Here is a 26,062-nt window from a genome sequence, read left to right on the forward strand (position 1 = left end):
AAATTACAAGCCATACGACTTCAAACCAATTATAGATTATTTATGATAATGTATACAGCATATGCTGGAAACATATCAAATGAATAGAAAACATTCCACACAGGGCTACATTCAGTCATTCACCAAGAATTTCCCAAGCGTGTTGTAGTACTACCCTTATTGATTGAAGTTTGCAGATGTACTGAAGCAGATAAATATGTCCATGAATATATATTTCTTTTCTATTTGTAAAGCACGATCTCTCAATGGCCCTAGGCTGGTGATATAGTGCTAGGCTAGACATTTTGTGAATTTTGCAGACATATTGTAGTAGCTAAATCCAATTTAGGTCCAACCTAAATGTAGTTAGTTCATTAACTCACAAGAGTATGTGAACAACGACAATTGCACTCGGAACGTATGGGCACGTTTATGCATCCCTTATGAAAGGGAGTATAAATGGACCTTAAGTGTGTTGATTGGCTTGGACCTAATCTGGTTTAGATGGGAAGTAGAGACGGTGGTTGTTCTAAAGCACCCCATCCTCTTAGGAGCGACACAGATTTTGTTGTGATTTGTGGATGGTGATGGGGAGTCTGCTCATCTGATTGTCTGCCCGGCCCCGCCAATTTGGCCCCAAATGACATATTTTGAAAACTCCCTGGAGAATGACCCCAACAGATGCTCTACACGGGCCAAAATCATCGCTTGCACACAAGATATCACAAAGTCTTTTGGGTGATTTACCATGAACCTTGCTTGCATGCTCAGTGCATGCTCCGCTCCACAGAGAAGGAACTATTTCAATGCCTTTCTTTTAGCACCACTCTCAGTTCCAAACTTCAGCTTTGCACTCAAGATACATCATAACAGAAAAGTCAGATTGCAGGATGAACCTCATGCAATATGAAATTGTTGCATACCCCACCACAATTATGCCCCACGTTTCACATTTCCTTTGATTCCATCGGCTGGCACATTATTAAGAGAGCAGGGCTCTATGGATGGCAAGGTCATCGGGTTCAACCTCTTTCGATTCAGATTGGTGTAAGGAGTAGCATGGCATTTAGGCTCTTTGACTTGTTATCCACAAGCATTATTCTCATTACGGCTTACGCAGCACTTCTTGTACAGCTTTGTCACATTGTTTTTCTTGTGATGTAATTGTAATGTTGACAATGTTTTAGAGACCACGGATATGTTTGTAATAGGTTGTAATTCTTTGTATAACACTTTCTTTTCAGAAAGTGATACAAGTTCCTGGCTTTCTCAGTGATCTGTGTGTTTGCGCATTGTTTGTCTCATCCATTAGTTTACAGCTGAATGCTAGCCAAAGCACTCCCACAATATGGTCTGCTGAGATAAGAATATACAGACAGCTTCATTTTGCACAGTGACAATATGGACATACTGTAACAACAGAGCTATAGTGTTTTTTTTTTGTTTTTTTTCCTTCCAGTCAGCCATTGAATGTCCTGGATTGAATGTCCTGGTTTATCTCAGATGATTCATAACACAACTGGATATGATGGCGTTCCCAGAAAACAAGGTGTTCTGTTATCAATATCGCAGGCTAGCACAGAACATAACTTTATTAGGTTTAGCCATGTGTCTCTGTCCCTCCCTCCATTTGAAAGATTTGTTTCCTTTCATACTGGAGGACAATAGAGTGGAGGACAGTGTTTTCCTCCTATTCTGAAGATTTGTTTGCTGCCCAGTTGGAGTAGATGCAGGGAGGGAGGAGAGTGAGAATATTGAGTACAGTGGGTAGGTGTCCTGCCTGGGTGTGTGGGGGAGAGAGAGAGAGAGAGAGAGAGAGAGAGAGAGAGAGAGAGAGAGAGAGAGAGAGAGAGAGGTACAGTACAGCATGAAGGGCAGTGTCACTGAGGGAGGCAGTTACTTCAGCTAGGGGTGGTTGCAAATTTGCTGATCTGCAGCCATCCCATTACCTTTTAGAGAGATTAGCATCATGCTTAGTCAGATCTGATAGGCCAAGCCTATTGTGGAGCGCACGGCTTGCTAGCCCGTTATCAGCGAAGACAGGGACTTGATCACTTAGCATAATGGAACATGAATCAAATGAACATGAAACGCTATGAACAAGAAACATGCCATTAGCGGGGCAGAACTGATTTCCTGTACCATCATAGGGGAAGGAATGTAGGCTATCTGCTGACGTGTTCCAGAAGATTGCTCTTTTACTGTGCATTTGGTCGTAGACTTAGTTTGGCTTCACTTTGGACCCAAAGTGATCATATGTGTTGAAGTCAATTCATGGACATCTAGACCTACCACTTTTTAAGTGGTACTGTAGATTGTTTCTGCATAGTGCAGTGCTAGTTTGATAGTTTTCTTAGCTGGTTTTCTTAGCAGTCAGAATACTGCTGGTCTGCTGCAGTAGTGAGGTTTAGGAAGATTCATCATTCCTTGACCACTCCACATTGAATGACAGAAGTTAAAAGGAAGGGTGGTTACAGCCTTTAGGAGAGAAACACAGAGAAAAGAGAGAGAGAGAGAGAGAGAGAGAGAGAGAGAGAGAGAGAGAGAGAGAGAGAGAGAGAGAGAGAGAGAGAGAGAGAGAGAGAGAGAGAGAGAGAGAGAGAAAAGATTAACGTACCAGAGTGACAGGTAGCGAGACAGAGAAATGAGAGGGCATAAGATACAGACTGAGAGACAAAGACGATATCGCACCTTGTAGAATCCAGGAGCACACCTATTATAGAGAAACATGAGGTTACAAGATGTGAAAATTGCACCACATGCATACAACAGCAGCGCACTCTCACACCTCTTTCTGAAAGCCTTAAGGCAAGTTAGGCAACCCTTATATCCTGTGTCTGGTTTTAATGTTTAACACAGTAGCTGTGAAAGCAATCTCAATATTTCAGAGGTATAGAGTGGCATATTATACCATACCATTTTTCATATGTTGAACGGTTTTATCTGCAAGGCCTTTCTGCCACTTTTCTGAGTTTGTAGAGTTTGTAGAGTCCCGCAAAAAGGTTGGAGATGCTGTTTTCATGCAGTTTATATGACAAACAGTAGACCTACATGCCCATAATTTCTACAACTTTCTGTCCACTTAGTCAAGGTCCCTCAAGGGTAAGGATAAACATTTCCATTTTATTCCACCAAATCCCCTTGGTATTTTATTCCCAGCGTAACCACTTAGTGAGCTGCCACTCCATATTGACTTTGAGACTTTTCTCATTTACAACAGTCCTGTTGAGGAAAGGGCGTGCGTAACTATCCCCTGTGGTGCTCACCCAGAATTACAGCTACTGTTTTATCGATTGTTCGTCCTCATTTGTCAAACACTGACTGTCCCTCACTTACCCCTGTTCTCCTCTCAATACCCAAACTCATTCTGCAATGGCCTCCAAAGACGAGATTTACTGTGTGTCTAGAGTATTTTCTATCAGTGTGCGTGACTTTATTCATTGTGTGTGTGTGTGTGTGTGTGTGTGTGTGTGTGTGTGTGTGTGTGTGTGTGTGTGTGTGTGTGTGTGTGTGTGTGTGTGTGTGTGTGTGTGTGTGTGTGTGTGTGTGTGAATAAGCCTTTTTCATCTCACTAATGACATTAAATCTCATTTTAAACCTCATACATTTTGGATCCGGAAACACTTAACCAGAGACCCACTGAAATTGAGTTCTCTTTCATGTTTTCTCCCCCTCTCTGGTGGCTTGCTATCATGTTCACTGAGAAGGAAAGCTTTGAAAAGCTGTCCCAGACTTCTCACTTTTTCAGCTGTCTCCAAGGCGGTGTGCGTTATCCATTTAGTTCCCATTATACTGGTCAATGCAGAAGCATACTGTCACGCGGCAAACCAAGGCTTTGGGCAATCAGCCTCTGGAAAGTGAGTGAAAAAGGGCATTAGGCCGCGAGACAGTCTCAGTGACCGTATCCCTGCTCCACAGGGCCGGTCGAGCCGTGCCAGCATCTCTCTTTCAATTTCAAGTTAATGTGGTATTTAACTCACTGACATGCTGCTGTTCTCACTGCTGCTGCAACTTCTTCTTCTCCTCTGCTGTATCTCAGGAGTTGCACTCTCCAGGTTGCTGCCTGTTAAGTCATCCCCCTCTCCTTCTGCTCCCTTGACCACCACTTTATGTGCCTGCGCTTTGAACCGTAAAACGGAGGACATTAGCCAGTGGTCAAAAGTCAGGGTTTTTTCCGGTTGACATAGCCTACAGTTTTCTGTGTCCATTTTGTAATGAACGCTCACAGGTTTGCTGTGTATTTGCACCGCGCAAACGCTGCACTCGATGGTACAGTGAAATCATTAATGTCAAATGTACATTATATTCGTCTTTGGTACAATGCAGACAATACGACATAGGTAAAGAAAAGCACTTGCATCGTTTGCCTGATGAAAATTTGTTCAATTAATGCTGTTCTGTTATTTCAATGTTTGGGGGCAATCAATTATGTAACACATAATTTAATGGTGGAACCAGGTTAATAAATGTAGTGAAAGTAGTGTACCGGTATTGTATTTTCTTAATGTGGCTGAGCAAAAGTATAAAATCCTGTTATATTAAATTGAAATAAATACCCAAATAAAGAAGACGACGTATAGTGGACGTGAAGATTTCCTAGCAGTTAGTCCTCTCCTCACACAGAACAAAGACAGCCATTGTTTATATGTTTATGTGTGATTACGGTAGTTTAAAGTAGGCCAAATGTGTAAGTAAGAACATAATTGCATTTTAATTTTAATTAGTCAGTGACATTACATTAAAAAGTATACTAGGGAATAAAGAAATAGATTTTTTTGCTGCTCTACATGTAGAGAGTCAGTGACTGAATATGAAGGGAGCGTGTCACTGTTACATGTCATCTTTTCGACACCCGACTCTAACCCTCACCCTAACCCTAACCTCCGTGGAGTGAGTCGCTAACCCTCTGGTCGAAATGATGGTCGTTCGAAAGAGCGCGATTTTGCAGAATATGAAGTGTTTTCATGAATTTACAGGTGATTGTGAATTATTTCTTTCACCAAGTGTATTCATAGTGTTCTCATAAAGGAATTTTACTTGGCAAACTACAAAAACAGCACCAGACAAGAAGCAAATCAACATTTAAACTACTTACAAACCAAGTCATACAAATACATAAAAGATTAGGAAAAAACCTTATCGAGGCTAGGCTTACATAACACCAAGTCTGCGACAAATACATATTCATCGAAAACGAATGAGGATGGTACATCTATTTATCCAATTGTGAGGTTTTACAAAATGTAACCACACGTAACAACCGAGGATGTTACTGTGTGGGTTTGACCGTAGTGTTGTGTAGAACAGTGGTTCTCAAACTTTTCAGGCTGCGACCCCCAAAATAATCACATTTTACCTGGAGACCCCCCAACCCTGACGAGCACTAAGAGTTGAGGCATTACATTGTGTTTATCACGGTTCTATTGTGTCACAACGCCTTGCAACGTGAGGCCTTGTGAGCATGTAGATCTGCTATTTTCACAATTTCTGCCTCTGATATTTGACAATTTGGCCAATGTTTAATTTGTCATTTCAGAGGTAACCCTATATATTAGAAAGTCCTTAAATTGTCACTTTAGAAATGTGCTATACACTTAAACTCTGTGTTGGTTTGTTTAGTGTTGATTGAGAAAACAGTGTTGCACATTAAGTTAATCATCTGGGAACCCCCCAAAATAATATGTGGTCCCGACCCACAGGTTGAGAACCATTGGTGTAGAACGTTGTGCAGTGTGACAGTGTACCATCACACAGACAGAGTAGAGAATGAGATCAAAGGCGAGAGATTGGGAAGTGTGTGTGTGTGTGTGTGTGTGTGTGTGTGTGTGTGTGTGTGTGTGTGTGTGTGTGTGTGTGTGTGTGTGTGTGTGTGTGTGTGTGTGTGTGTGTGTGTGTGTGTGTGTGTGTGTGTGTGTGTGTGTGTGTGTGTGTGTGTGTGTGTGTGTGTGTGTGTGTGTGTGTGTGTGTGTCACCAATTCGGTCCTTATCAGCAGTCATTTGCTCTGCTCTACCCACATGGACGAGTATCAGCTGCTTCCAGATTGATTAAGTTGCGCCGTTCTGTCGTGATTGACAGGCCTGGAAAAGGTTCTGATATTTAAATCTGTAACCTCATTCTTTTTTGGGGTCAACGTCTTAAGCACCAGTCCTGTGTGTGTGGGGGTGTGGGTGTGTGTGGGTGGGTGAATGTGTCTCCCAGGAGTAGTGGGGTTTCGGTTATGGACTTCATAAATGATTTTTCCAGATAAAGCCAAGCAGCAGCCTGTGCCACATACCATATGCCTTATTCTCTACACTGCTGGTGCTTGGGGAGATGAAGATGAAGGTGAAGAGAAGAGATGAGAGGAGAGGAGGTGGGGGGTTGGATGAAGAGAGCAGAGGTGATGGGAGGGAGGCACACGCGCACGCGCGCGCGCACACACACACACACACACACACACACACACACACACACACGTATAATGAATGTTTTTATTATTATCTGAATTGAGAAGTGCAGGAAGGACTACAGGGCGAAACGAAATGACGACAAAATGAGAGCGGGATGAATAGAGAGAGAGAGGGGGGAGAGAGAGAGACAGAAAGAGAGAGAGAGAGAGAGGGGGAGAGATGTGGTGGGAGAGACGGGGAGATGTTGTGAAGGAGAACTAAATAAATAGAAGAAAGCAAAAACGGAAGAATGAGAAGAAAGAAAGAAAAAAGACAGAAAAACATTGTGCCATTACCGACATTTTCCATTATACTTGTGATGTGAGGCAGCACAGAGGGACATGGTTATTTGTACAGCATTTGTAAAAGACTTGTAATGTTTCTTATTTTATTTCGGGTCCTCTGGACTCCACATTTTGCGAACTAAACTGTTCTGGGAGTTTGTTTTTTTGTCAGCTAATCTCACAAAATAAGACCTATTTTGTCCAGTACTGTATATCGTCACTGTCGGGCAGAAACCTTGTATCTCCAAGTTTCAAATGTGTACATTCTTTCGCAAAGTTTAAAGCACTGCTTCATCATACAAGGCCATCGCAAAAAAGTAGTGAAAACAGCCGATCTACAAGCACACAGCGTTGTGTGCTTATAGATTGGCTGTTTTCACTAGTTTAAATCATTTAAAAAATTATAAATACAAAACAAACGGTTTTGGACATACAAGGTTTCCACCCGACAACGAAGATATGTAGCCTACAACTCAAACTGTTGCATCTGTCCCCGAATGATGTGGGGAGTTCACTGCAGGCCTCCCTGGTGTGGCGGAGAGAGTCGCAGCCCCAGCCTGAAGCCTCAAAAGTCTAGTATCTGCCCTCGTTCCATAGGGATGTCCCTTTGGAATGATGGTTAAGATATTGGACTTTCACACGGGAGACCCGGGTTCGAAGCCGGGTGGGGAGGTTCGGATCACCTCCGTTACACTGGCAGGCCCAGCCGGCCCTTGACTTTTAAAAACCCATGCAGTCGTAGGTAATTATCTCTGCTACTGGGACGGTTTCTGTTTGTTGTTGTCAGCTTTACTTGGATCATGAGACTTGCCTAGTTTCCCCTGTTTTGTTTTTTTTGTAGCTTTTCCTTTGCCGTTATCTACTGCCCTTTATCACCCTCTTTCCTTTTTTTTATAATTTGTCACCTTCCTGTCCTCCCTCTCTCACTCCCTTTCATCGCCTAATAACATCCAGTGCATTTAGCATGTGCAGAGGATACCTCGTTCACAGACAGGCCAATAAGGCAGAGTTGTCAGGATTTGTCCTGAAGGCCAGTATCTCTTAGCGCTACTGTCACATTGTATTTGGAGATCAGTGATACAGTACTTAAAAGAGCACTCTCGTTACACTGTAAAGTATAAGCATTACTCCGCTAAGGATAATAAGGTGTGTGTGTGTGTGTGTGTGTGTGTGTGTGTGTGTGTGTGTGTGTGTGTGTGTGTGTGTGTGTGTGTGTGTGTGTGTGTGTGTGTGTGTGTGTGTGTGTGTGTGTGTGTGTGTGTGTGTGTGTGTGTGTGTGTGTGTGTGTGTGTGTGTGTGTGTGTGAGAGAGAGATTAAGAAGCACAGACGCATGTCCGGGCTAATGGCTTTTAGATCACAGACGTGGAGTTATAAAGATACCAGCTTATCTCTAGATGGTGACAGCAATTGTTATGTTGTTGCTACTACTAACGGTCTCTGTGCGCTCTGTTATTATTTTCTGTCTCCATTGGTTTCTGTCTTATTCTGTTTCAGTTGTTCCATCTTTATTTCTGTTTCTCTATCTCTCTGTGTCGTACTTGCTGTCTCTCTCTCTGTGTCTCTCTCCCTCTGCCCCAAGTCTTCTCTTCAATCAATCCGTCACCTCTCTTTAAAGGGAGAGTCCTCGTTGTTGTTGTCGTTGTGGGCCCCTGTGTTTCAGTGAAGGGCCCTATGGCGACAGGGGGGCTCATTCATGTCCACCCCTTTGTCCTTTAATAATCCAACCATGATTGATTACCTCCATACAGACACTCCATACGGAAAACAACAACACCACCACCACCACCATGTAAAGGAAAGCACCCATGTACTTCTCGATGATTCGGTTTCATTATATTTCCTTGTGTGTGTGTGCATGTGTGTGTGTGAGTTGACTTTGGATGGCAGTTTGGCTCTTATTCTCAGAGAGATAGACAGATTGGACTCTCCCTTCCTTTGGCTGTTACGGCGTTGTCCTGGACGTAGCAGGAACGGTAACACACACCAAGGGTTTGGTGAGGTGCCGACCTTCGGGAACTGACTTAAAACAGGAGGAAAAGAAGTCGCAACACACTGCCGCTCTCCATATGCTACGCGGTAATCTATTTGACTGACGTTCTGGCCTGTTGGCCTTCCTCGGTATCAGCGAAAGACAAACAGATAGGCAGGTCGGCCTCTCCCTTCCTTTACTGTTATGGCGTTCCTCTTGCATGTACTGTAGCCAGACAGCTCCTCTAGGTCTGCCTGTGTGCAGCTGAATTCTCAGGGCCGGGGCTGACAGGTATAATCACCTGCCTGGCGTCCGTGGCAGCAGAGGAAGCCCAAGGTGCTGCTGCCTTGGACCTGTTCCATTTCATATCCCCTCATGGTGGAGAGCTGAATTATTCTCACCTCACTTTTTCTCTCTAATCCTCCCTCTCATCTCTACTAGGGATGGGACGATTCATATCACGATTATTTGTGACAAACGAAATCGCGACAATCAAAATCCATTTTCCTGGGCGGAACATTTGCCAAAAAAATAGCAGATCTATAAGCTCACAGCGCGCTGCGACACGTTGTGAGCTTGTAGATCGGCTATTTGATAGACATTTGATAGACAGTGGGAAAAAAGGCTGAAAGTACGTATATTGTATCAATTACGTATATTACCTTATGCAAGTACCTTTACCAATTATAGAGGGTTTAAGTGGTACCGGATATGCAGCTCTCTCCTCTTCATTTTCTTTTGTCTCCTCCACTGCTCTCTGCCATTCACCCCCCCTGCCCCTCACACACATGTACACGCACGCACGCCCGCACACAGGCACACACACTCCATTTCCCCTGGCCTCCCCTCGTATTCCCAGCATGCCCCTGAACAGGTGTTACTGTGGCTTTAGTCTCTCAGACTCGGAGTGTCTGGTTTTGGGGAAGATAGCATTAGCATTTGTGTGGTCAAGTTGTAAAAAAAGGTTTTATTGTTCGTTGTACCCGAATCTGGTGCTTATGCGCCTGGGTTCACACCCATGTTTAAAAGGTCTACGCCTGTTTGTCTGTTCCCACACTGTAGCTATTCAAGCAGCCGAAATTACCAGTCACCCAGCCACCTTTACCATCTCTCTCTGTCTCTGTCTCTGTCTCTCTCTCTGTCTCTCTCTCTCTGTCTCTCTCTCTGTCTCTCTCTCTCTGTCTCTCTCTGTCTCTCTCTTAAGGCGCTTTTTGACCGGCAAAGAACCGGTTCGGGTTTTTCTCCCGCCTATGGGATGAACCAGAGGTAAGCTTTTCCACGAGAACCGAGTTGGTTCCGAGCCATAAAAGTTGTTTCAGAACGGGATCCACAAAATCCCTCTGGTTCAATCTGGTGGAAACGCAAGTAGATTCGCGGCCGGTTCACAAGAATGAACCAAGGTTCCAAGAAAGTTGAACAGCACTGGTTCTTGAACCAAGGTTCTTTTGGTGGAAAAGGCCCTTCTCTCTCTCTCTCTCTCTCTCTCTCTCTCTCTCTCTCTGGGGCCTTTTCCACTGGCAAAGAACCAGTTCGGGTTCTTTCTCCCGCCTATGGGATGAACCAGAGGTGAGCTTTTCCACAGAGAACCGAGTTGGTTCTGAACCGTAAAAGTTGGTTCGGAACGGGAACCACAAAATCCTTAGTTTTTCCAGTGAATCACCATCTGAACTGGGGGACAATGGCTTGTGGCCGGTTCGCAAGAACGAACCAAGGTTCCAAGAACGTTGAACGGTACTGGCTCTTGAACCTAAGGTTCTTTTGGTGGAGAAGGCCCCCCTCTCTCTCTCTCTCTCTATCTCTCTCTCTCTCGCTCTCTCTCTCAATTTAACAGTTGTATCCACAAGTTTCCGCGGGAGTTTACTGGAGACTATCAGGACCAAACTTCCGGGTTTAACAGCAGACATACAAGCTCACGTCGCGTCGCAGATGCAACCCGTTGTGAGCTTGTAAATCGGCGGCGGAACCTCGGTGCAGACGTTTGCGCAATGCACTATGGGGTGTAGGAAACTCGTGGATAGGGTTTCATTTCTCTTTGGGCCTTTGCCAAAATTACTGGTGACAAGTAAATACAAAGAAAGAGAAACAATTCTCGTTGCTCTATACAAGTGTTTCTCACACATTCAAATTTCAAGGTCTCACCTCAACTCTGGCTGTGTACAACTGGTTCCATTTGTACACTGCCAGAGTTACAGACTTGTTACTGAGTATCGGTCAATTTAGACACCTCTAATGGAACCCACAGAGTCCCTGGAATCCACTTTGAGAACCACTGCTCTATACAACGCATCTTTCTTTCTAGTCTTTCTCTCTGTGTCTTTCTTACCTCCCCTACACACACACACATGCACGCGTGTGCGCGCACACACGCTACCACATTAGTGGTTTCCGACTCCCAACAGGTAATTAAATAGCGGTCTCCCACTTCATTGCACAGTGATGGATAGAGCAGGGCTGATCCAGGGGCTTCAGGAGACCAATGCCCGTAGGTGTCTAATGACACTCACCGCACCCTAGGAACTCTCAACATTAACCTGCTGAGTGTGTGTGTGTGTGTGTATGAGTGAGTGCGTGCGCACGTCTGTGTGTTTCTGTGGGGTGTGCGACAGACTGTGCGTAAGTGCTTGCGTGCGTGAGTATGTGTGTGTGTGTGTGTGTGTGTGCATGTGTGCAATGCATTTAGTCACTGTCGGTAGAAACCTTGTATCTCCAAGTTTCAAATTTGTGTTTTTTTTTTCTCTCGATTTAAATTAAAGCCCTACATCATACAAAAGCTGTTATCTGCCTCCAAGAGACTCACATTGGCACAGAGGAAGCTGGCCGCTACACCATCAATGGCTTTGACCTCCTGTGCTACAGTCCACATGCCAAACATGGACGTGCCACCTATGTGCGCACTGACATAGTCGAAGCAAACCACCTGACAACAACACAGTTCTCAGATACCATAACCATTGGTGGCTTCCATATTGTCAATGTGTACAAGCCCCCTAGTGCCGACTGGGATCTGCAGGTCTTACCCACCCTACCCCACCCAGCCATCTATGTGGGGGACTTTAACAGCCATCACCCTGACTGGGGATACCCAGTAGTGGATAGTGATGGGGAGGCACTTTCAGACTGGGCATCTAGAAATGACCTTGTTCTGATACATGACCCCAAACAAAGAGGAACCTTCCACTCTGCCAGGTGGAAGAAGGACTACTCTCCTGACCTGTGCTGGGTCAGCTCTTTGAATGGAACGCCCTATCCTGCACAGATCCTCATCCTTGACGATTTTCCACACAGTCAACACCGGCCCCTGCTTGTACACATTGGCCTACAACTCCCAGTCATAAACAGCCCAAGGAAGATGCGTTGGAACTTCCGCAAAGCCAACTGGAAGAAATACAGTGAAATCTTGGACCGGAGTGTTGTCACCATCCCACTCCACACCATCACTGTAGATGAAGCATACAACCGCTTCTGCAGCGCCATCTACAAAGCTGCCCACAATGCAATTCCACGAGGCTACCGACCCCTCTACGTCCCATGTCTGGACGGAGAAAGTGCTGCTCTCCTACAATCCTACAAAACATCAGGGGACCCAGAGATAGTAGACCATCTCATTGAATCGCTAAGTACAGCCCGGCGAAAGAAATGGGAGGAGACAGTAGCTGACCTGAGTTTCACCCATTCTAGCAGGAAATGTTGGAGCCTCATCCGCCGTCTAGGAGCTGCACAGAAGCCCCCTTGCCAAAGCCGAGCATCTGTAACTCCCAACCAAGTTGCATCCCACCTACTGACTATTGCAAAAGCAACCCAAGACAAACACACCAGAAGAGCAGTTACAACTGAGCTAAATAAACAACAAAAAACGCTCATAGAGGAAGGAAACCCTGAGCCTTTTGAGGTTGCTGAACTGGAGAAAGTCCTGCAGGGCCTGAAATGTGGAAAGGCAGCAGGATATGACAACATCTCTCCAGAGTTCATGAAACATCTTGGCCCCCGAGCCCTAACCTGGCTGACAAAATTCTACACCAGGATCATACAGACAAATCTGATCCCAAAGAAATGGCGGACAGCAAAAGTTATTGCCATACCAAAACCTGGCAAAGACCACAAACTACCAGCAAGCTACCGCCCAATCTCCCTACTCAGTGTTCCTTTCAAAATCATGGAACGCCTAATACTGCAACGTATTTCTCCAGGAGTAGAGGAGATTCTTTGTGTGGATCAGGCAGGTTTCCGCAAGGACCGCAGCACTGGAGAACAAGTACTGGCCCTAACCACCTTCATAGAAAATGGTTTCGAGAGCAGACTGAAGACAGGGGCTGTGTTCCTCGACCTCACAGCCGCATATGATACGGTCTGGCACAAAGGCCTTCTACTGAAACTCACAATGGCGATCCCTGCCTGGGCAACAGCAATAATAAAAACTCTGCTGACCAATCGGAGGTTCAGAGTTCACCTCGGTCAGAACACGAGCGCATGGAGAACACAGAAAAATGGACTCCCACAAGGCTCAGTTCTAGCTCCAACCCTGTTCAACCTCTACACAAACGACCTACCCACCACCAAATCCCGCAAATTCATCTATGCAGATGACATCTGTCTGGCATTCCAAGCACCAGACTTCGAGCCACTGGAACGGGTGCTTACGGAAGACCTTGCTAAACTGGACCAGTTCTGCAAAACCTGTCGCCTAAAACCAAGCCCAGCAAAAACTGTTTCCAGTGTGTTCCACCTCCACAATGCAAAAGCTGCCAGAGAATTAAACATCCATCTGAGTGGACTGAAACTGAAGCATGCCCCTAATCCAACCTACCTTGGAGTGACCCTTGACAGGACCCTATCCTTCAAGGAACACCTAAAGGGGACGGCAGCTAAGGTGAAGTCTAGAAACAATCTGCTCTGCAAGCTCGCTGGTGCAAAATGGGGGGCGGCAGCCTCCACCCTGCGCACATCAGCGGGACCATAACCGGGACAATTCGCTCCACACCACTCCCCTGGCTCCCTGTCCTATCAAACATAGCCCCTCCACATATCCGGCGAGCAGCACTTACTCAAAGGATGCTTCAAAAGGCCAAAGACTCTCCCCATCTACCAATCCACGCAGACATATACAACCCACCCACTGCTCGACTTCCATCTAGGCGACCAATTTGGAAGAACCCCCCACCAGCTGACTTCACCATCCAATCAGCTTGGGAAAAGGAATGGGAGTCCAAGGAGGTCCCAAACAAACATCTGGTGTCAAACCCCAACCAACAGGTTCCTGGCACCAACCTCCCAAGGAGACAGTGGTCTACACTCAATCGTTTCAGGACTGGACATGGCCCCTGCTTGGCCAGCCTTCACAGATGGGGCAGCAGCCCAAGCCCACTGTGTGCTTGTGGAGAGGAGCAAACTATGGAGCACATCATAGAAGCCTGCCCTCTCCAGAGACTGGAAGGAGGATTAGTCATCCTCCATACAGCAGACCAGGAGGCAACTGCTTGGCTTAAGGACTTTGCATTCGCTAAATAAATAAATACAAAAGTGTCTTGTGAAAATAGCAGATCTTGTGAAAAGCAGATCTTGTGAAAATAGCAGATCTACAAGCACACAACGCCTCGCGATGCGAGGCGTTGTGTGCTTGCAGATCGCCTATTTTCACTGTTTTAAATCGTTTTAAGAATAATAACAAAAAAAAGGAAGGTTTTGGACATACAAGGTTTCCAGTCCACCCGTGACAACAACGATTTGTATTTCTGTATTGTCAGCATACTGTGTAGATAACTAAATCCTCGCCCTAGCATGAAACGTTAGCCGTGTACTTCCCTCGGATCCGTGTGAACCCCCTGTGGCTGACCTTGTCGCCGTAATGAATGTGTGTTGTTGTGCGTGGCGTTGTTGTATACGTCTCCGCCCCGTGCCCCCGTAGCCAACGCGTTGTTGATGCAGTGGCAGCGATAACATCATTAGGCCTTTTAATGTGTTTATTGTTAAAGCTAATGCTGTTTGGGTCCCGGGTCGCAGGGGGACTCCTGAACCTGCATGGGGAAAGTAGTGTGTGTGTGTGTGTGTGTGTGTGTGTGTGTGTGTGTGTGTGTGTGTGTGTGTGTGTGTGTGTGTGTGTGTGTGTGTGTGTGTGTGTGTGTGTGTGTGTGTGTGTGTGTGTGTGTGTGTGTGTGTGTGTGTGTGTGTGTGTGTGTGTGTGTGTGTGTGCGCATGTCTGTGTGTCTGTGTGTGTGTGAGCGCGCGCTCGCCCGCTCCCCAAGTATTTTGGCTAATTTGCTCCGTATTTGGACATGAATAAATCATTTCGATATATGCGAGTGTTGCTGATTGTCAATGTATTTTTTCTGGCCCCATGTTTGTGCAAACCAAGTTATTGTGTGTGTGTGTGTGTGTGTGTGTGTGTGTGTGTGTGTGTGTGTGTGTGTGTGTGTGTGTGTGTGTGTGTGTGTGTGTGTGTGTGTGTGTGTGTGTGTGTGTGTGTGTGTGTGTGTGTGTGTGTGTGTGTGTGTGTGTGGCAAGTGGTAGTGAAGCATCATCCTGGGGGGTCCTTGTGTTTTTATTACCTGCTGGTGGCCTCCCGCCAGCATCCGGTTTGATTAACTCTGTTCTCTGTTAAATGCACGCACACGTACATGCACGCACGCACACACACACACACACACACACACACACACACACACACACACACACTTGGAATGCAGGAGGTGTAAAGGCAATAATGGTTATTGTTCTCAAAACGTTATTACCTATTAACAGCCATAGCCAGAGAGATACAGAGCCATTGCTGCTTCAGCCTTTATGTCTTCTCTTTGGTTGTTTGTCAAGGTGAGCTTATTTTAAGTCCATGCTTGTTCAGTAGACGGTTCACTTTTAAACTTTGAACGTTTAATCATAGAGCTATTATGTGTATGTGTTTTTGCCAAGAAATCTACAGTGCTACATATGCACAAACCACGCACGCACGCACGTACACGCACACGCACACGCACACACACACACACACACACACACACACACACACACACACACACACACACACACACACACACACACACACACACACAAACACGGAAACATGCAAACACGGAAGCAATTTTCTCCTGCACCAAAGAGTGTAATTCTGCAATGACAAACTGTTTCTCACCAGCTACTCATCCGATGCAGCTGGTAATGAAAAGCCCATTTGATGGCTTAGTTTACTCATTTTGTGCCCAATTTATTTAGTGTATTATGGGAGGCAATGTAAAATTGGCTAATGCTTTTGGATTAGCGGATGCTTTTTATAAAATGGCATCCCATTCATTTAAAAGGAAGATACAAGTCACGTTTTCCCCCCAGACACCACTCTATCCTCTACTGTGTCGCATCATGAAAATGGGTTCCTGGAGTCAAATTAGTATTTTTTTCCCAGATTTATTTCACAACCAGAAACAACAGCACCATGACATTGAGATGGAGAACACTGCTATCGAAGTCCACAGTCTCAGTTTAACATCTGAAACATTAAAATGATCAAGTCGTGTCCCCGAAATATAATTACAGAACCGTTCCCATTCATCATCCTGTAATATTGAGTTAGTCGCTGGCCTGTTTTTCTTTTTTTCTCCTTTCCTGTTTGCTACCTCTGTGCAACCTCCATTTGTCACTCAGCATCCCCACCACCACCTCCACCACCTCCACCACCACAGGCAGCTAGGGGTGTCGCACCAAATTCTGGGCCCTGGGTACAAGGATTCACTGCGGGCCCCAATGAACTTTAACTATTTTGTGCTTTAACTATTGAAAAATAGCAGATATAAAAGCTCACAGCACGGCACCGAGTGCCGCGCTGAGATCTGCTATTTTTGAAAAATCTTGAAAGATCTTTTAATATATATATTATATTTTGAAAAACCTGTTTCTATGTCAGTGGTGCTCAAACTTTTTCATGTGAAGGACCCCCAAAATGATATGTATTTGGCCACGGACCCCCATCTCAAAATATTTTGTTCCAGGGACCCCCCCAGAAGCACAAATGTTACAAATGTTCGCTTAAAAAATACATACATTCAAAGATTTGCACACATTTTCACGACTTAAAAAAATAGCAGATCTACAAGCTCGCAGAATAAAATAATTCGAGGCCCCTCCACCTTGGGCCCTGGTAACTCAGTCCCATGCACTTTCCCCCCCTTGTGACGCCCCTGACCACAGGGCATGCCTCCCTGTCTCACGCCACTTCCTGCTCATCAATCAGTCAATTTGTTAAGAGGACTTCCGGTGTGAAGGAAATAAATCTATTTATTTCAGTCCGCCCACCAACTGAGGTACACTTTACTGTAATGAGCAAAAGAAAAAAAGAAAAGGAAAGTAATCAAACAAAAACAAGAAAAAAACACAGTGGCAGATAGTGGATAGTGGCAGACACACACACAACACCTTGTTTAATATTGTGTCGCAGATTTCAAAAAATAACTTCATAGACGTGTTTGACGGCACTATCGTCAGCGTTGTATTGGATTCATGTTTAATGTTTAATTTTCAGACATTTAACCACTTAAACCACCAATACTTGGTAAACTTGACCTTTCACTCAGTTTATCTCTCTACACCAAACCTCTTTGCCGAAATTAGATGATCTGTGAGCTTGTAGATCAGCTATGTTTGGCTAAAGTTCTCCTCAGAATAGGGATGCTTGGGTTCCCCCTGCTGAAGACCTCTGCAATAACGCAGTGGTTCTCAACCTTTTCAGGCTGTGACCCCAAAATAACCATATTTTAACTGGGGACCCCCCCGCCATAACGAGCACTAAGAGTTGAGGTATTACATTTTGTATAGTTTCTGCCTCTAATTTTTGACAGTTTGGCCAATGTTGTTTTGTCATTTTAGAGTTATTAAAAAGTCCTTAAATTGTAACTTTAGAAATGTGCATATACCCACTATACACTTAAACTTTTTGCTGGTTTGTTTACTGTTGAGTGAGAAAACAATGTTGCACATTAAGTTAATCATCTGGGGTTAGGGTTAGGGTTCATTGTTGTGGAAACCTTGTATGTCCAAAACCGTTTGTTTTGTATTCATCATTTTAAAAACCATTTAAGATAGTGAAAATAGCCGATCTACAAGCACATGTGTGCTTGTAGATATGCTGTTTTCTCTACTTTTGTGCGACGCCTTGTATGATGAAGCAGGGCTTTACTTTACGAAAAAACATACAAATTTGAAACTTGGAGATAGGAGGTTTCTGTCCGACAGTGACAAATAATTTAGGGACGGCCGTGGGGGTCCCGACCCACAGTTTGAGAACCACTGCCATAACGGATTGTGACAATGGGAGATGAGAGACAGAGAGAGCCTATATGTCCTCCTGTGTGTCGCGTCACGTGGCTCTGTTGACACGCGTTCGGGATGGAAAAAGAAGAGAACAAAAAAAAGCCACATTGTTGTGTTTTTATGAAATAGTGTTGAGGGTGAACAGGGCAAAGAGCAGAGGGGCGCAGGGAGAGGGGGAGCGGGGGGGTTATGAGGGAACCAGGGGGTGGGGTGGGGGGGATCAAGGTCGTATCCAGGCTTTATTTGTATTCTCCTCAGTGTTAAAGTGATTCTCCCAATGAATAGTGTTTTCATTCCACCGCTGAATGAGATTCACAGGAGCATGCAGCAAGAGAGAGGGAAAAAGGGAAAGAGAGAGTGAGTGAGAGAGAAAAGGAGAGATAAGAGAAAGAGTGACACCCTCCCACCCCTCTTTCTCTCTCTCTCTCTCTCTCTCTCTCTCTCTCTCTCTCTCTCTCTCTCTCTCTCTCGCTTGCTCGGCTACTTATTCTCTGTCTCTTCTCTCATTCTGTTCGTTCTTCATCCTCCTTTCAGCCTCCTCTCCCAGCTCCCCATTAGACACACAATAAAGTGAGCAGCTTATGAAAATGCAGCGTGGGATAAACAACTTTTCTTCTCTTTTTTTATCAGACGGGAGCCAATGAAATCAACCTTTTCATTTAATTTCTCGTTCCCGAAAGCATCCTCTACCCCCTGTCTACCTACATAGCGTCTTCACCCCCACGGCTGGCAGGGCAGAAAGAGAAAACGAATAAAGTTGCTCTATGTAAATTAAATGCTTTAGTCCTGATTAGATTATGGGGGCAATAATTGTCTTGGGTGATTTATAGGGGTAATTTGTTTCCACAAAGTGCAGTAAAAATAAACACACACACACACACACACACACACACACACACACACACACACACACACACACACACACACACACACACACACACACACACTCACATACACACAAAAGTCGTTGCCATGGCATGTGGAATGAAGACATCAGATCAGCACAGTGTGGCGTGTTGCTGTCGTAAATCCACGCTGACATCAGCATGGCTGACTTTTATACTGGCAGCATAATTATAGACGGCAGAGGAGTGGAATGTTGATGAATCAAAAGCACAGAACAGGTGAAATCCAAGCGAGTGAGCACGCATGAACACATGCACGCGCACAGCCATGTACCCGTCCTCCTGCATTAGTTGAACAATTCAGTTTTCTCTTTTTTCCTCCTTCTGGGGGAAGAATGGAGTAGAAACATGGCCGATGCTAACAAACAAAAAGCAAGACTGTATGATTGCTACACTTGTGACTGACAAGTGGGAAATTAAGTACTTGCCTGCTGCCATGCAATCCCTCTTCAGCTCCAGGTACTGCTGAGAATCTACAGCGGGCTAATTTCAACAAGAGCTCTCCCACTTTACTAAGACCCTGTCAGAGAGAGAGAGAGAGAGAGAGAGAGAGAGAGAGAGAGAGAGAGGGGTGGGGTAGACCTGCTTCTCTCTGCCTGACATCGATCTATGGTGCATATTACCAACCTAATCCAATTAATTCTCTCCTCCTGCTTGCGACACAGCTCACTTGAGTCATCGAAAATACATAAACAAATATATCTCTGACAGATCACATGCAATGGGCCGTGCAAAATGCACAAACAGCTAATTCGGGTGGACTTGAGATTCGTTTGGCTAACTTCCCTTTTCTTCCTTTCTCCCCCAATAGACCCCCACCCCTCCGCGTCGTTCCCCTGCCGCCTCCTCCACATCTGCAATATTTGTGTGTGAACTGCAAAGTTGGGAAAACAGGTGGATTTAGATGTGTTTGGCTCAACAGATTCTCTATTCTCCCTTTCCCTTGTTCTCCCTGCAGGCTGAGGTACATCTACACCAAAGGACCAGCAGCGGCAGCGGCGGCAGCAGCAGCAGCAGCAGCAGTAGCAGTGTGGGTGCGACCATGAGGTCGGAGGCCTTATTACTCTGCTTCACGCTACTACACATAGCCGGGGCAGGCTTCCCCGAAGACTCCGAGCCTATCAGCATCTCACATGGCAACTGTAAGTATCACGGCTCCAGGCCTCACATGCTCACCTGATGCTCTCTGTCTGTGTTTTATAGTGTGTTGTTACTGGTGTTGTTGGTTTGTGTTTTTCACATTTCCAATTCCTCTTTATTTATATATCGTCGTTGTTGTGGAAACCTTGTATGTCCAAAACCGTTCGTTTTGTATTCATCATTTTAAAAACCATTTAAGATAGTGAAAATAGCCGATCTACAAGCACATGTGTGCTTGTAGATCTGCTGTTTTCTCTACTTTTGTGCGACGCCTTGTATGATGAAGCAGGGCTTTACTTTACGAAAAAACATACAAATTTGAAACTTGGAGATACGAGGTTTCTGTCCGACGGTGACAATATATTTATTTATATATTTATGTATTTTCTTTTCCTTTTTCTTCATTCTTTCCTTCCTTCATCCCGTCCTTCTCTCATTCCTTCCTGTCTTCCTCCGCTGCACTGTCCCCTCTCATTACCAGTCCTCTCTCTCTCTCTCTCTCTCTCTGCACTCTTTTCACTCCTCTCTTTGTCTTCCACCTTTTATACCATCGCAAATCCCCTCTCCCTTTCTCTTTTTCTCTTGCCTAACACCACCCCCCCTACCCACCCACCCACGCACCACCACCACCACCACCAGCCAGCCAGCCCTTCTACTGAATGCATTTTGATGGCACAGAGTGTAATTTGGTGCCTGGGGAAAGGCCCTCGACACACACACTAAAATGAAGGACTTAAAGCAGCATTTGAAACGGAGCCCACCCTACATCAAAGGATAATCCGCTATTTTTCTGTTGGGCTTCTAATGCTGTGTGTGATAGTGTAAATATGGTGGCAGGCTAAAAAGGTATACTCACATTATTCCTTCGCTCTGTTTCTCTCTCGCTCTTGCCCCCTATATCTATCTGTCTCTCTCTACCTCTCTCTCTCTCTCCTGAGGCCAAACCGAAACGCTGTAGCTCCCAGCGAGGAGAGTTCAAACAGTAGCCAGCCAACATCGGCAGAGACCTGCTTTTTTTTCTATCAGACTGTTTATTCAAAGCAGCCGCTTTCATCCAAAGCCACTCACAACACAGCGATTGCACGGTGCAGCACAGAGCATTTGTCAGCATGCAATTTACGGTCACAGTGGGATTTGAACCTGCAATCTTAGGGGGGACCTCTCTCATCCAGCTGAGGCACGTGGAATGACATGATGGACCCAAAAACCCCAGGGTTCAGTTGACAAAAGACTCGCCAGTGTCAATTCCTTTTTGCCTGTTATTAAATTAAATAAAGTCGATTCATGTGTCACTCTTCTGTAACCACTCCTACTATAAAGTCTCCAAGTATGATTTTCTCTATCAGGGTTTCTTGCGTTTGAATATTTATGCCATTTATTACTATTATTATTATCCTACAGATACGAAGCAGTATCCGGCATTTGTGGGCCATAAACCTGGAAGAAACAACACGCAACGACATAAACTGGATATCCAACTCATCCAGATCATGAACAGGACCTTATACATCGCAGCCAGGTATGTTTCCCCACTGCTTCCCCCACCACATTAATGCGATACTGCTATAAACCTGGTGTTAGATTTCTAGTCACTCCCAATATCCAGCAATGGCTAGCACAGGAACTTGAAAAAAGGCATAACAGTCTTTGACAATGAGCCCTGAATTGTTAAGTAGTAGTTACGGCAAGTAGATGAATTATTTCGTAAGGAAATCAATGTTGACATGAGAGACCTCAACAGAAGCTTTTGCTTTAAACCGAGGTTTAAAATACCCATACAGCCTGAGTTCACACCTCAAAGTCTCTCTGTATAATCTCTTATTCCTCTGATGTTCCTTTTATATTTTCTCTGTTATATTACTCATCCAACTTTCAGATGGGTCACTCAGGCAATTTTTATCCTGCTGTTAGGTAATAAAAACAACAACAATCTTGTTTTACAGTTACCATTGCTGCCAGTGCACTGTCGGCAATCTTCTCAATGCAATATCCAAGCAGATACAGTTCTATACCACCGCATTGGGCTTTCTTTTATGAAACACTACAAGAACCGATGCACTGTAGATTAGGTTTATTTAGACGTAGTACGTATGCGACTGCCAATGTGATTGAATTCCCCCACCCCCCTCATCCACAGATGTTGCGCATGAACATCCTCTTTCGGTTATGAATGAATTTGTTTGGATATTGATGTCAGTCTTGAGGGTGCAAAATGAATTGGTAACATGGGATGCCATGTTTACTTCAATAACGCACGTAACCCTTGAGATATGCTGAAGAAAATATACTTTAGAAGTCAGTCCTTGTGGAGTTTCTGAAACTCATTTGGGACTCGTACAGAGTGAAATGCAAAGACAATGAACAAGATGTTCCTTTATTAAACCTGATCGCTTTTTTTTCTTCTTTTTTTCTTGCTTTTTTCATATTTATTTTTAGTGTAGAGAGACAGGAAACCAAGGGCAGAGAGGGAGGAGAGACTAGACAGGAGTCAGATTCAAACTCAGTTCTTTGTGATCACATGGCTCACATGTGTGATGTTTGTGGATCACATGGAATGGCTGAGCCACTAGACACCTGTTGTCTGTTTTTTATACTTTCCTCTTTTTAATGAGGTATTTTCTGCTTCAGTCTTTTCGACTATCGACTATATCTAAACAAACTCCTTATACCTCAAACAAGAGAGAGGGAGAGAGTGATTTAATGTAATTTCAATCTAAGATTAAGGTAATGTGCCTTTTATTTTAAAAATAAATCAACATATTTTGAATGCCTTATAAATTAGGAGCATGTCTCTCCTAATACTTACTGAGAATTTATGCTTGCAGTGTGTCTGGTGTTAATATAGCTTATATTAACATATATATAACATATTATTTCTGTCTACCACCATATAGTTTTGTTTCCTTCTCTCCTATATGCCTGAGCTCTCATAGATAGCATTCCCTAACGTGTGGTGAGGAGAGAAGAGAAAAGAATATTGATTTTTTTCCCCCTGCTTCTCTTTTTGCCACCGATGCAATTTTAGAAACGCCTCTGGACAAAGTGAACCAAAGACAAAACAGACAGATATAAGACGAAATCTCACGAGCCATGTTTGCCGTTGACGTGGCACTGAAAAAGGTCCCTAATAAAATGGATCCTTATCTACTTGTTCTCTGTGGCGCCCATGGCTAATTGAGTAGCAGGCTTGATTGGGTACCGTTGAAAGCCACAATAGGGGGTCTTTCTTTGTTTTCCGCCAAGCATGTCAAATTAAGTGGCCAGGGGGAGGCTGCTGCTTTAAGTGGCAGGGCTTTTTAACACATCTGTGGTCATTAAGGAGAGGTGTGTCTGAGCGTGTCTGTGTGTGTGTGTGTGTGTGTGTGTGTGTGTGTGTGTGTGTGTGTGTGTGTGTGTGTGTGTGTGTGTGTGTGTGTGTGTGTGTGTGTGTGTGTGTGTGTGTGTGTGTGTGTGTGTGTGTGTGTGTGTGTGTGTGTGTGTGTGTGTGTGTGTGGTGGCGGGGGCCAGAGTCTTTGGTCTGCCTGTTGCCAACCTGCTCCAGGGTCGGTGATTGGGGGGGGGGGATCTGAGGGCAATACAAGGGAAATGAGAAATGAGACACAGAGGGTTTATTGGAGGGGCGTATGTGTGTGTGAGGGTATGTGTTACCCAGCTGTTGAAATGCATGGGTGCATTTCTGTGTGTGTGTATGTATGTGTGTGTTTGGTTGCTCGTAATTCCGTCTCATGCTTGTCGTTTGTGCATGTGCTTGTGCACTTATTCAAGCGTGCGCATTTGTGAGATCACTCTGCACGTTTGGCATACTTTTCTTAAAGCAGATGGGAATTCTGACACATGGCGTGGGTATGTGACCCTGGAAATAACTGGAATGGTTGTCCAGGATTAGACTGAAGTGGACGCAGCCAGACGAATATTCCGACCAAGACAAGAACGCTGAAATCGATAACGCAACACAGACACACCGGTGAGGTGCTGTGCAATGAGATCCGTCAGCGACAACTAGACATCGATACTTAAAAAAACTTTAAAGCTGAATGATGGACCGCTTAAGGCAAATGGCCCGTACAATCATCACCAGCAGAAATCAATGTGAAAGTGAGTGGATGTTTAAGTCAGCGCACTGCAATGGCAACGTCAAAGCAAGACAGTTGTATAACACCTCAATAGTTGCCTTCATGAGCATCACGTCCGGTCAGATGGCGTGTCTGTTTATCCGTCCTGCGTCCCAGGGCCTTGCCATCGTGCCATCGTGAAAGCCATCGAGCCTCAGTTCTTGGTGTGCGGCAGATTGCAGATGGCTGCTGTGAATGCCGTCCAAAACCCAACACTGTTCCGCGTTGTTTTTTGAATGGCTGCTCCATGTATTAAATCCCTTTGGCTCGTGTTTTCGTTGCTGGCAATAGAATCACACAAGCTTTTAGCAGCGGGACGCATACAAACATGGCCACAGATGAAATTGTAAATAGACAAAAGTGGCTTAATCCAGAGAGGGGAAATAGTCTAATCTTTGGCAGCGCTGGAACCCGGCAACAGATGCAGTGATTGAGAATTCAGTCTTTTTTTGACAATGTTGAATGAAATGCATTGATTTGGTCAAAATCAAGATGTTCACTTTTGGTGGGCTGTAATATGTCAATATATGGAAAACTGGGGGGGAAAAATTACACAATTAACATATGAGGAGGAGTTGTGCCTCATCTAATCAGTGTGAAATATTATTAGTCTTTCCACTGAAGGATGATATATTGAATGTTGATTATGTATTCAGCTCATGTCTGTCTTGGATCCGTTAATATTCTGCATCTTATTCCTCAGCAGGCTTCCAATCTGAGCATATTATCCACAGGATAATCCTGCTGGGATATTAGAATGTTGCTTTTTCACATGCAGACTGTGCAGCAACTCATTCAATTTTAACAAGGTGGACAGAGCACTGGCTAACGTGTTGATTTCCTCTCATAATATTTCCATAACATCTATAGTTGGTATAGGGAAGAGACCTTGCATATTTGTGATTAACAAGGCCTTTGAATTATCACACACATACATAACACTGTCCAACACACAGTTCTTGGGCATGTGAATCATACTAACGTTGTAAGTAGTCCAGATAGATTGTTTCTAAAGATAAATGTTCAGTCATGGTATTGAGAATGAAACCCAAACTTGCTTCAAATTTAATAAAAAAATTAAAACAAAACACCATTCATTATTTGTGATACCCTAGAACATGGTTTGAGTATAAGTAAAGAGTAACAAATGTTGAAAAGAAAATCATATTCACATAGAAGCTTAACATTTTATGTCCACCTGCTGTCCTGTGCTTTATGTGTTTAGCAGCAGAGTCACGTTCGGTTCAAGCAATAAAGTGTATATGATGTACTAAGAGATGGATGCTGGGCAATTGGTATTCAGCCAGTCCATATTTCATGGCCAAGGTGCGCTCTGCACGGCATTTGCTGCAGATTCATCATTGTGTAATGTGAGATTTATCATTCTGACCTATTCTCTGTATCTCTCTGTATGTGTGCGCGTGTGTACGGCTCTGTCTCCATGTGCACGCTACATGTGCTACATTATGCCTGTGTCACCAGCACACGGCAAGTTTGTCGTGCTTGTGTGTGTGTGTGGGCTCCTGTTGTTCCCATTTGTCCATGTGTACCTGTGCGTATGTGGTTTTTCTTTCTGTTTTTCGCAAGCCCATCACAAGATCAACTGCTGGGTTTGATTTTAGCCACCAGCCATGGAAGTGGCTTGAAGGGGATTTATCCTGCCTAAGCTTTGCTCCGAGAGGTTTCCTACTGGGTTAAATCAAGGAGGCCTCTGTCGGTCTTGGGATTGCACAATGCAGAGAAAGTGTGTGTGTGTGTGTGTGTGTGTGTGTGTGTGTGTGTGTGTGTGTGTGTGTGTGTGTGTGTGTGTGTGTGTGTGTGTGTGTGTGTGTGTGTGTGTGTGTGTGTGTGTGTGTGTGTGTGTGTGTGTGTGTGTGTGTGTGTGTGTGTGTGTGTGTGTGTGTGTGTGCGTGCGGCGCGTGCACGCACGCACAAGGTATGCACGTAAAAGC

At 44.7% G+C, this 26,062-nt stretch overlaps 1 protein-coding gene across 1 annotated transcript in view; it reads left to right on the forward strand.

Annotated features, from left to right (window-relative positions):
• Window positions 1–19,886: 19,886 nt before the first annotated feature.
• The window catches only part of sema6a (sema domain, transmembrane domain (TM), and cytoplasmic domain, (semaphorin) 6A), a gene marked incomplete at its 3' end in the record, with an annotated part of 75,961 nt that continues 69,785 nt past the window's right edge, over window positions 19,887–26,062 (forward strand). The window contains exons 1-2 of the mRNA XM_080739003.1: window positions 19,887–20,000; window positions 21,400–21,517. Coding sequence (XP_080595129.1) covers window positions 19,901–20,000; window positions 21,400–21,517 — 218 coding nt within the window. The 5' untranslated portion in view covers window positions 19,887–19,900. The remainder of the gene's footprint in view (window positions 20,001–21,399; window positions 21,518–26,062) is intronic.

The sequence above is a fragment of the Nannobrachium achirus genome (genome assembly GCF_963921795.1).
Source record: "Nannobrachium achirus genome assembly, chromosome: 12".
Classification (NCBI taxonomy): Eukaryota; Metazoa; Chordata; class Actinopteri; order Myctophiformes; family Myctophidae; genus Nannobrachium; species Nannobrachium achirus.